The sequence below is a fragment of the Trichoderma evansii genome (genome assembly GCF_050947405.1).
Source record: "Trichoderma evansii strain SZMC 28006 chromosome Unknown GGI43scaffold_37, whole genome shotgun sequence".
NCBI classification, from domain to species: Eukaryota; Fungi; Ascomycota; class Sordariomycetes; order Hypocreales; family Hypocreaceae; genus Trichoderma; species Trichoderma evansii.
In genome coordinates, this window is record NW_028145169.1 from 20261 (window position 1) to 33530 (window position 13270).

At 47.0% G+C, this 13270-nt stretch overlaps 5 protein-coding genes across 5 annotated transcripts; 2 read left to right on the forward strand and 3 right to left on the reverse strand.

Moving 5' to 3' along the window:
* Positions 1-213: 213 nt before the first annotated feature.
* Positions 214-2326, reverse strand: GGI43DRAFT_418494 (transcription factor domain-containing protein). The gene is made up of 5 exons (XM_083207554.1): positions 1984-2326; positions 1610-1927; positions 1249-1535; positions 920-1180; positions 214-861 (listed from the first exon to the last, which is right to left on the reverse strand). The coding sequence occupies exons 1-5, from the start codon at positions 2015-2017 to the stop codon at positions 289-291; spliced, it is 1473 nt and encodes a 490-aa protein (XP_083055349.1). The 5' UTR covers positions 2018-2326; the 3' UTR covers positions 214-288.
* Positions 2327-2874: 548 nt separating this feature from the next.
* On the forward strand, positions 2875-3798 carry GGI43DRAFT_388733 (uncharacterized protein; the record flags this gene model as incomplete). The annotated part of the gene is made up of 1 exon (XM_083204101.1): positions 2875-3798. One exon carries the CDS (start codon positions 2875-2877, stop codon positions 3796-3798), a length of 924 nt encoding a protein of 307 aa, XP_083055350.1.
* Positions 3799-4904: 1106 nt separating this feature from the next.
* On the forward strand, positions 4905-5458 carry GGI43DRAFT_418496 (uncharacterized protein). Its single transcript, XM_083207555.1, has one exon. The coding sequence runs from the start codon at positions 5149-5151 to the stop codon at positions 5413-5415; it is 267 nt and encodes an 88-aa protein (XP_083055351.1). The 5' UTR covers positions 4905-5148; the 3' UTR covers positions 5416-5458.
* A 680-nt stretch (positions 5459-6138) lies between these two features.
* GGI43DRAFT_277542 (uncharacterized protein) lies at positions 6139-6883 on the reverse strand. Its single transcript, XM_083201182.1, has 2 exons — positions 6544-6883; positions 6139-6488 (listed from the first exon to the last, which is right to left on the reverse strand). Exons 1-2 carry the CDS (start codon positions 6728-6730, stop codon positions 6256-6258), a joined length of 420 nt encoding a protein of 139 aa, XP_083055352.1. The 5' UTR covers positions 6731-6883; the 3' UTR covers positions 6139-6255.
* A 1146-nt stretch (positions 6884-8029) lies between these two features.
* Positions 8030-10856, reverse strand: GGI43DRAFT_426437 (beta-glucosidase; the record flags this gene model as incomplete). The annotated part of the gene is made up of 5 exons (XM_083208649.1): positions 8030-8254; positions 8315-9822; positions 9872-10008; positions 10068-10464; positions 10526-10856. The coding sequence occupies 5 exons, from the start codon at positions 10854-10856 to the stop codon at positions 8030-8032; spliced, it is 2598 nt and encodes an 865-aa protein (XP_083055353.1).
* Between the last annotated feature and the right edge of the window lie 2414 nt (positions 10857-13270).

Genomic DNA, 13270 nt, shown 5'->3' on the forward strand with positions numbered 1-13270 from the left:
AAACTACTACTTAAATATATTTTGTTTAATTCACGATATAGATAACTTGGAGTTACTGTTTTGGAGAATTGTCCCACTTACATACACCTTGACCTAGGAAATTGACGGGCAGAAAATGAACAATCTTACTGGGGATATTCCAGATTGTTGGCGTGAATGCTGCTCCGTAATAAAGGTATTCTAAGGACTTTGTATAGAGTAATGCATCCCCATCGATCTTTAGCACTGCTTATCAGCCTAGGCACGATTCTCTGATCTCTCTCCACATTAAATTTTCCTGGAGAAAACCTATACAAAGAAAGGAAGTGTAGTATTCGAGCTGATTACAGTGCTTATTATGCCAAGATAGTTCACCAATAAATCGCTGTCAGCGTGGAGATCCTGCTGTACCCAAATAGACTGGATCATAGCTCTCAGCATTTTAAAATTTCTTATAAGGCCTCCCCTCTCAGTCCTATCGATCAGGTCGATGATAGCTGCTCGTCGCTCATCCGTGTGTGCCTCGCAAGCCACAATAAGTAGGGGGAAAGCGTGTTTACAGAAACAAAACGTGACAATTCCATCAAATACCTCTTCCATCTCAGATTCTACGTTTATAGAGGGCTGCCACTGACCTTGCGAAGCTCGTGCGAGATAGACTCGTGTCGCCAGCTGCCATATTTTTACACCAAATATAGTGTCAGCGCTCGACTGGGCCAGATTTGGCATGGAAAGAACGTTTTCAGCTCTTCTTTCAAGTGCCCTGAGGCTATTGTGGTAGTTCTCGCTAAGATGTTTGGGGTCCCATGGGTCAGGCAATCTGTCGCATAACTCGGAGAGCAAATTTAATATTGCATGCATAGGATTTGGAGACGGCAACGCCTATAGATACATATTAGTAGGTAAGCCGCAAATAAGGATTCTGATTAGTGATCTTTACAGATCTGTATCTCGCCAAAGACAGATGCTGAAAATCTGCAGTATCAGGATACGTTGTAGCTGTGGTCTTCGGAGGTAATGACTTCTGGCGCCAGTGATATATGGGAAACCGAGAAAGCGCATTGTGATAGTAGGCCCAATCAAGAATGTGTTCGATATCGCTTTCGTGTGCCAGATCTTTGAGGCTGGTCGCCTGGGCAATATCTATGGCTCCCCAGACATACCACAACCACTCGCCTGAGCTTCCTGAGGGCAGTAGAATCTATGCAAATGTATTTGAGCACAATGGTTGACTTTCTTGGCAGGTGTGCACATTTGGTTGCGACTCACCTCAAAGGCGCTGAGAAGCATCGACGCAGCTACATGCTGAGCTGCTTCGGTCAAGCTTAACTGCCCACCTCTGATAGGAGCAGATAGGCACTGGAGTGCTGATATCTTGAGTTGAATAGCTTGCTGATGGAGTCCGCTGCGATGGAGCGAAGAGAAGGAGAGTAATGCGAAGAAAAGGGCGAGGCTTGAGGCTGTGTTTCGGGCTAGGGCTATACGTAGGAGTGCATCTCGAATCTGAGAATTGCTGGTAGTGAATGTGACCAGTGAGAGATAGGCAGTATTGTAAACTAGTGTGGACGTTATGGTAAGCTAATTGCATTGTAGACAATACATCACACACGGTACCTCTTTTCAGGCTTACAATACTGGATCAAGTCTGCATGCTTCAAATATGGCTGGGGCTGCATCCACAGCCTTGGAGCAGTCTGAGCTAGGTGAAGTGGTTGCACCTGCAGGGATATGTTACGGTATGTTTTTATATCCTGCCAAGTTGTATTGACGAAGAGCTTGGCCCGCCGGCTAGGGTACAGAACTGCTGGTGGAGAATTTCCCAGAATAGCTCGCTTCCTGTCATAGTACTTGGGCCACGACAGGCGCATCTCATACCCTTCGCATTTTCGCTGAGCTCGAGCACATTTCCGACAGACAGGCAGGCTCCCGTCGCACTGGATTCTCCGGGCTGAAGGGCAACGCGATTAGGCAAGATCGTTTAACTTCACGCACATGTTTACGAACCTGTACATGTCCAGCAGCCTTTTCGGGAAATCATTTTTGCCTATTTTTCATGTAAATTTTGTTGGTAGCGGCAGGCGCGGTATCTAGGTCGCGAATACAGATATGGCGATGCGATGCCCTGGCCTTGGTAATCAGTTCCCGCGACGTAGTCGAGTACATGCACGAAGCTTGCCTAGCTTGCCTATCCTTATATTTGTCTAACTGTTCCGCCTTTCAAGCGGCCCACCTTAAGCAAGTTTTCTCGAGGGGAAGCGGCGATTTGTCATCTAAATAACATGGGGTCTGTGCGAGAAGATAATCATTACTAGAGCAGCATACCAATGAACATTAGCTGCAACCTGATACGGCTGGCGGTTATGGCTTGTACACCGAGCTCAGAGACCTTTCGGCTTTAACCCTTGACGCCGGACCCACCTGGAGCAAGTTTTATCGAGACACAAAACGGATTTGTCATCTGGGGTTTGATAGGAAGACGGCCAGTACTAAAGCAGCGTACAAATAAACATCAGCTACAGCCTGATACGGCGATAGGTTATGTTCCTTTTGGCTTTAACTCCTCACGCTGGCCCCACCAGAAGCAAGTATTATCGAGCCTACCAATTCCTGTCATCTTCACTAGACTTGTACGCTGGTTACTCAGCCAGCATCGACAGAATGGCGCATTTCTAATAGCCTATAATGAAGAATCTATTCAAGCAATAATTTGATTCTTTGTGTGATGATGGCTGACAGCCTGCACCTGTCAGTCTATATATAACCCCCCTTTAGTACCATAAAATATAAAATTTAAATTCAATGACACAGCGCCCGTTTTAGACCATCGTTGTACTCTCCTTCTTTGTATTAACAAGAGATTTTCTTTTTCTCTTCTTTGAGCAAGACGCTTTTGAAATGGCTACCTACCTAGTTACACAGGCAACCGGCCAGCAAAGCCAGGCGGTTATCGCCTATCTGCTTGCAGCAGGGGCCAAGGTTCATGCAGTAGTACGCGATCCTCTGAAAATTCCGTCTGCCTTAGAAAAACAAGGTATTACAATCTTCAAGGGTGAGAGCACGAATTTTGAAGAGATCTTCCAGGCAGCACAAGGCTGCCAAGGAGCTTTCCTGAACACTTTCCCAGTGCCAGGATTGGAAGCCCAGCAAGCCAAAACAATTGTTGAGGCATGTAAGAAGGCAGGAATAGAGAGTATTGTTGCCGCCACCACGATTACTGTCGGCAATAAAGCAATGTGGGATGATGCTGCAACAGAGGAAGTTGGATTACGCGAGTATTTCCTATCCAAGGCAGAGGTCGAGAAGGCCGTCCGCGGTGGTAATTTCAAAGCCTACACTATCGTCCGGCCTGCAGTCCTTCATACGGATCTTTTGCTGCCAGGCGTCCATATGAACTTTCCTGGGCTTCCGAAACTTGGAGAGCTAGACCATGCCTTCAATGATGGCGTTCGAATCTTTTATACAGACGTGCACGACGTTGGAAAGTACGCCGCAGCAGCCTTGGAGGATCCAGCTAGATTCGCTAGCCAAGAGATCGATCTGGGCCATGAACTTCTTACTATTGAAGAAGTACGCGACATCATTGTCAAGGTTAGCGGCAGAGATGTGCGAGTGAGACGACAGAACCCCGAGGAAATAGAGGAGATGAGGACTGCTTTCCACGGCATGCTATTTCACCTTTGGGCAAACACAAAGGATCTAAGCCCTTATCTAAGTGTTGTTAAGGAAACCCAAGCAAAGTTTGGTATAGAATTTACTTCACTAGAAATGGCATTGCAAAGGGACAAAGTTCGCCTTTTGGAGTGTTTGCCAGCGAAATAGCCAAATTGTGCATAGTAGTGGCTTTGCATAAGCGCTCCCTTTCCGGAGTAGTATGCAAGGCTGAGGTATGTGGACCAAGCACAAGCAACGAAAGAGGCAATCTGAACACGGAAGCTTTCACAATTATTACATACATGTACCTTGTAGCTTGTCTCGTGGACTAGGCCTTAGCTTAGATATCAACCCAATATATATAATGCACTACATTGTAAAACCTTGCAATACATGCACAGTCAGCAAAGTTGACATATATTTGTCCATTGTGAAGAAGGCAGCCATCGTTGATGTGAAGTTTATGTTGTGGATTGCCATGTTCAGACTGCAAGGCTAAAATTGAGATGTTGCGCGCATGGTGAGATATGTAATTTGCGTAAACAATCTTCTGATGTACACACCTTCAGGAAAAACGAGAGTAGGTCCTAAAACGGCAAGAGTTTGTACCAGGGAATGTAGTGGGATTCGATGATTTGCTGCATGTCTTCACAGTCTGCACTAACGAGCTGCTGGCAACAGAGACGTCCACGACGGGCGATCCCTCCTATACGCTAAAATATGAGCTAGCGAATGGATGGCAAATGGATTACTCTCGGGTTGCTTTTACATATTGCGGCCTCTTCTGGGGTCCTACTCGTAGGTCAATAATAAAAGAAATCCACTGTCGAGTAAGCAACATACTAATGTTTCCCCTCTACTACCAGTTGCGCCGCCCTGAAATATCATGGAATCCCCTGCTCACCCAAGCCATCAGATGCTACTGCAGGGCGCTACAGATGAATGCTATATCTGAAATCTAACCCTAGCTACTGCTGAGGATGTGTATCACATTCATGAAATATTGAGGGATCATAATCGATCAATTCTACGCCTGTAATCGTGCTCTTGATGAGTTTCTTAGTGGAGATTTATCCTTATTTGGCAAGCCTGTGTCTAACTCTCGGCACCGAGGGAATAATTGCTAGAACCCTTGGCTTGGCACTTCAGTAAGTTAGCTGATAGATGTATTTATCCCTAGACTGCTTCTTCAGACTTGCGCATCACTTGCAATGGTGAACCAAGACTTTAGCCTATGGATATTCGATACAATAGTATTGTGCGTCGGCCAGAGACCCCAACAGATCATAACAAGCTCAACTACTGCTCGTACACCTTCAAACAAAAAACAACAAGCGGTGCGCCCCAGCTTCAATAAGACCAGCCGCCAGAAGTGGAGTATGTTGTTAAATCAGGCGATAGCTGCGGCGACGTAGCCACCAAAATGGCACCATCATCGCCCGATTTGTAGCCTGGAATACGGACGTGAAACATATGAAGAAAAATTCCCTCATAAGTGATGGCAATGCAGAATAACTGATGGATATACCATTTACTACTTGCGATGGCTTCTGGCCTGGTTACGGTTACTGCATCAAGGGACCAACCACTTCGAGCACCTCAAAGTCGACTTCGACCACGTCAAAGCCTTCAACAACAACTATCAAGGTCACCCCACCTGGACCTACGCAATCAAGAATGCCTCCTAAGTGTAACAAGTGTGCTCTTATGCAAGATGGAGATGGATGCGAGACTTTGACGACTGGGAACAAAATTACGCTAGCCCAGCTATGTATATTGCCTTAATCAGTACCAAGGGGCTATAAAAGCGGACTAACCAGTATCTGCCTTAATATAGATTCCTAGAATCCTGTTTCAGAGAATGCATGTAAGAAGTAACTAAAATATTCACTTCTCGCCAAAATCAAGTAAACTGCTAACTTATTTGGCTCTGCTGCAGCCTCTGGGCTAAGGATGCGTATTATATCAGCGACCCTGCTTAGATAGTTTGTGCAGAGGAGAGTAAGTTTGAGGTAATGGATGTATACCTGCTTTGTCTCTGCGTGAGAAGCCAGTGAGAGTACGCAATAACAGGTATATTATAGGTTCCAGGTCAACGATTAACACGGCAGTTAGTTTCAGATTTTTCTTAATAGAAAATCATTAATCATTGTTGATACTGGAGGCCATAAATAGCATATTTGTTATCCAAAAGCTACACCTCAAGCTCGAGGTTCATATGCTTCCTCGGTACCCTCCGCCAGCATTCCAACACATCATCTTCCGGGACAAAGCCAGAGCTATTCGTCCATGTTGCTTTTGCTGAAACTTTTGTTGCCAGATACAAGAATTGGTACAAATAGTCACCACGCCCCAGAGCAGCAACAATTTCCATTTCCTTCAGTGCAGGCATCTGTAGGGCCGCGCGTGCTGCATAGAGGTAAAGCTTCTGTATGGCCGGAGTCGCAATGTTTAATGTATAGTCGAAAGGCTCTGTGATGTCACTAGGCGCCCAAAAAATCTACTGAGCCTTCATATCAGAATGTTCGGGTTCACTGGGGTCTCGTAGGTAGAGTAATTCCCACGAAGGGTCAATCGGCAGGTAGAACACGATGAATTTGACGAGTTAATTCCATCGCGGTTCTTTCACACTGGCAGTGAGCACCTGAGGATAGAAAATTTCTCATTGATCGCGATATGATCGATTTTAACTTCCTCAACGCGCTGAGAAAAGGTGTGAATGGATTTTAATAGCTTATCTTCCTCTTCCCATAATGTCTCAGAAGTCAAAGGATACTCTCCGGCGTTTCTGTATATGGTCTCGCGTAAGGTAAATTTATCGATTGGATATTTGACCTGGGGCAGAGCATCGGCTATATCTGTCATACTGCCTATTAGTGTCATGTGAGTTGGGCTTTGAGGCTAAAACAATACCATTTCGTATTCTCGTAAACCGCAAAGCTTCCCACCAATCAAATTCCACATCTTTTACAGCTGGTAGCTTCGCTATAAAGGCAGAAATGGCCAATACAGAGGTATTCCTCTGGTGCGACGGATAAGATCTCATGAGCTTAGTTATAACTAAAGCAGGGGGTAGCTGCGCAATACGCTCGGGATCCATTAACTGCAGCACCGACTCCCTATATATGCGCTCCCATGCCACTGCTCTAGCCCACTGCCCTGGGGAAAGGGCCACTCCTCACGTGGTAGATATGCGCAATATATGAGCTCGGCGCCACCTTGATGCACCTCGTCCGCAGTCCACTGGCTCAAAGAAAGCAAAAACGCTTCAAGCGTGGCTTGGAGCACCTGGTTATTCCACAGCTTCTCATCCTCAGTCTCTGGGTCGTCCCGTGGCCCAGGCCGCAGCTGAATATAAAGATTCAAAGTGCGAACAAATTGACGGCGCCGTGGCGCTACGATGACGTTCAGTGTGAGAGCCTAGGCCAGTTGAGACGCAAGCGGGCAAAAGTCTCTCGTTCAATTATATCTTGCCAGGCGCGGTTGACGCAGGCATACTGGCCGGCATCCGGGGGGGCGCTCCCAATAACCAGAGCGGGAGCTCGGAGGGTGATTATGAGTGAGAAAATATATGACATGCTCAATGATTTCAGGAGGTAAAAAGATGGGCGCCGTGATGATTGATTCGCATGAGGCGAAAAGTGATTGAGCCGGATTTGTTGGAAGCGATTTTACACCTGCAGTAGCTCAGTTCCTGTGCACCCCCCACATGCGTACAATGAGGACCTTTCCCGTCCGCAGCGCCAAGAATGGCTTTGTGCTAACGCTTAATACCGTGTTGATTCAATTTTCGGTGGGTCTTTTAATGATCAATCTGGGTGGTTAACTCAACTTCGTGCCTGATTCCAACATGAAGAGCTCACATGTACATATCCCATTCCGAAAGGCGTACTATTAGACGCTAGGCGAACGAGTTATAGCACTGGCAAAACAACCAGACTAAAGAGAAAAAGGTTCTCGTAACAGTGTTCCATTTCGACAAGTGGAGTCAGCCAAACGTTTAATCTGTCGTGATTCGACGCTGAACAAACGGTAGTGGTAATCTAGATGGAACAGAGGGACTAGCATGATTATGGAGTAAAATTTATTTTATTGCACATGCTCCCAGAGAGCGAGTATTCTTAATTTTGGTACCGTCGGACGTCAGATCTAAAACGATTCACAGTCGAGTATTATTGCCCCACTCTTATCAAATTCTTGGATGGGCTTGGGCGGATAACCTCTGGGAATTATTATATTTTTAGAAGTAATTTAGATAACTGCCTTAGGATTATAGATAAATTTTGTTCTTGAAGACTGCTGGAATTGGATTAAGTTCTGGCCCCACCCAGACACCTCCGGTGCCTCTCCTATGACTATGCAACTGCTACCCTTTAATATCTTTGAGGCCTTACGATGTCTACGGAAGAATCTGGCTCAGGGGTAAAGTCCTTGAAGAGCTTCCCACATACACAGTCTTGGCATAGTTAGAGATAACCCAGTTCTGGCTTGCCGAGTCCCAGTTACTTAGATCACGTCTGGTCAACTGGAAAGTGACAGTTGCAGATCGGCCAGGAAGGATCTCAATATCGTCAAATCCTCGCAGAACACGGACGGGATCAGTTGGACCACCGAGGCTCACATACTAAGATAATGAGTTAGCAATTTTATATGCTCAGATATTGATGGCTTTCAAAATACTCACTAGTTGCGGAATTTCGGTACCCGTCAATTTTCCAGTGTTTTCGATTTGGGCCGTAATAGTATAGAGAACATCGTACAAGCCAGGGTTTCCGCCAGGAGCACCACCAGCCGGGGCAACCTTCTGAGGCGATCCATCCTGAGATCCTGCAGGGACGTCTTCGGGTTGTCCTTCAGGAACGGGGCCTTCAAGATATGGATAGACGTAGAGGTGAATTGGATCAATGTTCTTGGGGAACTCGTTTGCTGCAGGATTCTTGTTGATATCCCCAAATGTGGGTGCAAATGGCGTCTTGCCCGTATTGGGAGTATACTTGGGGGCTCTATGTTTAGTAACCTTAAGATCAGAATAGGTGAACGTGGTGTAACTGAGGCCAAAGCCGAACTCGTAGCTTGGTTCAATACCAGCGGCATCAAAATGACGATAGTCAATGAAGGTTCCCTCGGTATACGGGATCTGCACGGGATCTTCGGCAGTTGTGTAAATGACATCAGTACTCCAGTCAGTGCGTTGCTTGCCCCAGGTAAAAACAGACTTTGCCTGAGGGTTGACCTTGCCATACAGAACGTCGGTGATGGAGTTACCGGACTCTTGGCCAGGAAGACCAGCCCAGAGAATGGCAGTCACATTGGGGTTATTCTTATAGGCCTCCACAATGATGGGTCCTACAGTGTGCATGACAACAATGGTATTTGGGTTATGTTGTGCAACCAATGAGACCACTGCGTCGCCATTGCCCCAGGCGGTGAGGTTGTTTCGATCACCCTGATTGCCGTCGACAGTGATATAGCCTTCACCGCTATCAGCGTTGACAAAAACAATAGCAGCATCAACACCCGAAGCTGCCTTGATGATAGCGTTTGTATCAAAGTTATCGCTCACGTTCCTGAAGCTGGTCTTGTCCTGCTGGGCCTGGGCGGCAAGAGCAGTAACGGGACTGATCAAGTATGGGAAGTTGGCAGTGCCACTTCCCCAGCCCATAGCGAGGGTCCAGATGGGATAGCCATTCGGGACGTTTTGGCAGCCTCGGTCACTGCATGCATTGGGGCCAGCTGGGTTATCATGGGCGTCGTTCCCAATGACGGCAATGCTCTTGGGTTTCTTCAAGGGGAGCGCCTTCTTAGTATTCTTGAGAAGGACCGTTGAAGAAGCACCAATCTGGCGAATGAGACTCTTATGATCGGCTTGCACATTGACATGCTGGTTGATGGTCGTCATTTTGCTGTTTGGATCCTGTGCATACATGGGCCCAGTGGTCTCCAAACTCCAGGAGTCGAAATTGACAGGGATTTTGGTAACGTCACGACCAATCTTGTAATAAGAAGTCATAATTCGCACAGCCATGTCATCGAGTCTCCACTGGGGAATGGTTCCATTAATAACGGCGGCAGTAAGATTGCTTCCCCAGTAAGTATTGCCAGACGCGAGACCCTGATCTCCAGCCATGGTCATGTCAAGGCCCGCCAAGGCGCTGGCAACACCAGACTGTTGTGCCCACCAATCGCTCATGACTAAGATGTGTAAGGTTTTGTGTTGTTAGAAAGCATTGGCGCAACTTACCAAAACCCTGGAAATCCAGTTCCTCTTTAAGAATGTAATTCAGCATATAGCTGTTTTGGCATGCATAACTGTTATTGACCTGGTTGTATGAGCACATGATGGATCCTACTCCAGCACGAACCGCATCCGCAAAGGGCCTGGAAAGAATAGAAAAAGTCAGCAACTGTTCAACAGTATTCATGGGGATTTTTCTGACCAGAGATATAGCTCATGTAGTGTAACGTCATCAATGTTGGAGGATTCCGCTTGCGCGTTGCTCTGCCCGTTCGATTTTGGGGAAGCGCCACCTTGACGATAATGTTCTTGCTCGTTACCAATGAAATGCTTTGCACAGGCAATTACACCAGAGTCTTGAATTCCCTGAACTGTCTGAGCCATACCAACCCCCGTAAGCACAGGGTCAGGGCTAAAGCCTTCCCAATTTCGACCACCCTCAGGCGTACGGCCAATGGGTCCTGCTACAGGTCCCAATTGAGTGTCGACGCCTTTTCCCCGGTGCTCAGCTCCCATAGCCGCACCTCGCGCGTACATCAGGCTCCGGCTCCAGGTTGACGCCGCATTGACTCCGGCTGGGAAAGCGGAGTTTTCGTCCGCTAAACCAAGTCATCTTAGAATTGTTCTCACATAGGCCAATTGGAGAGGGGCTAGTCTTACTGTCACGAACACCGAGAGGCGAATCTTGGTTGCATAGACCTGGAAATCCAAGTCGAGGAATTGATCCAGTATTTCCTACGCACCTTCCACCCTCCCATCCTACACCAGTCGTGAGGTTAACCTTCTCCAGAAGAGTGAGTTGGCTAACAAAGTGGACAGCCTTATCATAGGCCTGCGCCCAAGTTCGACCGTTGGTTGGAACGGGGGAAGGATCTTCCCAGTTAAAATCCGCATTGATCCATGGTGAAGGATACTTGGGCGGGGAGGTCGCTTGGCCAGAGGCAACACCCGTCAGGAGAGTGCCAACGGCGACGATGGATTTTGGCAACATGACTGAGACCCGGCTATCAGTAGATTGTGCCAAGAGGAAGAGACTTGGCACTGCTGCTACCGAAAACTTGTCCTCACATCCGAGACACCAGCTGAATATATACCCTTGAATAATAGGGTAATTCCACCGAAGGTATGGTTACATGCCGAACAGCCGTGCAAGTAATGCTACCCTGGCTGTCAGCTTCTACGAAGTGCAAACAGGAGTCCAGGAATCCAGGAGTCCAACCATGATTTACACATCTGCTTTTCAATACCATCCATGGTAATCGGACCGATGCTGTTCATAAACACGCCGAAATAATATATTCAGGCCGACAAGTAGGGTATGTGCAGATAAATAGTAACTGTTGCGAGCAGTTATAGGCGAGCTTCCGCGGCGCTACTCTTTTCTTACAAGCTACAGCATACATAGTTCGACAGCACTTTAGCTTGCCAGTATACCCCAGGTTGCAAGGTACTAGGCCTAGTTGTTTAGTAAAATATCTGCGGTTGGCACTCTAGCCACTAGGATATATGCAGAAGGAGAGATCTCATTAGTGGATGTTTTGAACATGAGTTTGTCCGATTCCAGAGCCAATTCAGGGATCGTGCACAGCAAATTTACAAAGGTCTCCGAAATAAGGCCGGGGATATAGTACATAATACCACTGCCGGATTGCCGACCGCAGAATTATTGCGGGGTAGTTGGGGAATAAGGAGCGTTATATACTATAACGATTTAAATTGGCTCCCTTTTCACTAGGCCAAGGGTTTTATTAGGGTCAGAATCTGGGGAATTGGTCCGTGCTGTTGTTAGAACATATTGCAAAGCTACCGTAGAAGTACATACTACAACACTCTGGATCGGCATATCCCCATGTTTAGATAAAAAGACACAGTTCGTTATTTGCTGTTAAATAACTAAGCCATATGCCGAACTGACTATAAGTGATAATAACCAGCACTGCCAATGAGGTACCAAGAGGAATAAAAAAAGAAACAAAGAAAGAAATAGTTAACGATCGTTTATAATATTTTTAGTATGTGATTGGGGAGCTCGTTAACTTTTAATGGATATCTAATCTATCCCCCCACGTGGTTTATGTTGTCGCCTTGACCATTCAGCCCCTCTAGTCTCGGTTCTTCCCCGACTTTTGAGCAGCATTACAATGGTTTTGGGGTTCAATGTGTGCGCCCCAGGGTTTCATGGAGGGTTTCGTGCCTGGCCGGGTAGATCCGTAATTGGATATAAGCAGCATATAGTACAGTCATTTCCGACAACATAGAGCGCGGCCAAGTCTTTATGTAGAGGATAAAGACAGTGTTCTGGTACAGTGGCCAAACTCGACGCATTATTTTGTACACGTCAAGTGCTACGGCAAATATTACCTATCTGAATGGTCTGTGTCGTTATGCTGCTGGTATATAGCGGTATGTAGGCATCAGCATAGAGGTATCGACAGGGATTCTGACAAGGGCTTAGGCAGGGAGGTCTGATGTATCTGAGCTAGTTTTCTTTAGGTATAGAGGGACAAAAACGCCTAGTATTTTGTGTGTAGCCCGTTTGCGGCGATTACAGCCTCGCAACGGGCTGGCATAGAAGCTATGAGATTGTGTAAGAATTCTATAGGCACCGCGTCCCAGGCCTCTTGCATAACAACCCGTAATTGATCGTAACTATTAACTCCTGCAGGTAATGCTTTTGAATCCAGTCCTTCATCCAGTTCCACACGTGTTCTATAGGATTGAGGTCAGGGCTGTTGGCGGGCCAGTCTTTGATGTAGCAGACGCCGCAATCTTTCAGCTCTTGGATAGTATCTTTATTGACGTGAGGAGACGCGTTATCTTGCATGAGCTTGTGGCCCGGGTTGAGTCGTATCCAGCCGTGGATTAGAGGCACAATTCTCTCGCGGTATCCGGCGCCTGTAATGCTGTCCCATTCCTTTTCCTAGAATACAGAAGGTCCTTTGCCTCTAACGCCAGAAAAACAAACCCAGAACATCTAGCCCATCTTCCTTCAGATTTGCTCTACGATACACATTGGATCAAGCTCTTCGCCGACCTTTCTTGTCACCCAGACCCGTGAGTGATGCCCTGGATTAACCCAGGTCTCGTCAGACCACAAGACCGTTGCCCATTGTGCGAGAGTCCAGTCGCGATGTTCTTGCGCCCAAGCCAGCCGGGCAACGCGATTTTTCTCACTGATAGGTGGCTTGGTTCGGGCAACGCAGCGATGGTAACCTAGCTTCCGGAACGCGTGACGGATTGCGTATTCCCCTATATCTTCCCAGCCTAAAGCTTCTGGAATCTTCTTGTATGGCATTAGCCGGTTCTCTCTGCTGTCTGAGACAAACGCCACCAATTGGTCTAGGTGGGCTTGAGTTAACTTGCTAGGCCGGCCGGATCGCTTTTGCGGAGTCTCATCGTGGGCAA

What these genes read in the sequence shown, in the direction of transcription:
- GGI43DRAFT_418494 (XM_083207554.1), bottom strand. Translation starts at nt 2,017, where the DNA reads ATGATTTCCCGAAAAGGCTGCTGGACATGTACAG. An exon ending in AGGCTGCTGGACATGTACAG is followed by an intron (nt 1,928 to 1,983) that starts GTTCGTAAACAT and finishes GTTGCCCTTCAG; the next exon opens with CCCGGAGAATCCAGTGCGAC. An exon ending in TGCTTCTCAGCGCCTTTGAG is followed by an intron (nt 1,181 to 1,248) that starts GTGAGTCGCAAC and finishes ACATTTGCATAG; the next exon opens with ATTCTACTGCCCTCAGGAAG.
- GGI43DRAFT_418496 (XM_083207555.1), top strand. Translation starts at nt 5,149, where the DNA reads ATGGATATACCATTTACTACTTGCGATGGCTTCTGGCCTGGTTACGGT.
- GGI43DRAFT_277542 (XM_083201182.1), bottom strand. Translation starts at nt 6,730, where the DNA reads ATGGATCCCGAGCGTATTGCGCAGCTACCCCCTGCTTTAGTTATAACT. An exon ending in GTTTACGAGAATACGAAATG is followed by an intron (nt 6,489 to 6,543) that starts GTATTGTTTTAG and finishes GCAGTATGACAG; the next exon opens with ATATAGCCGATGCTCTGCCC.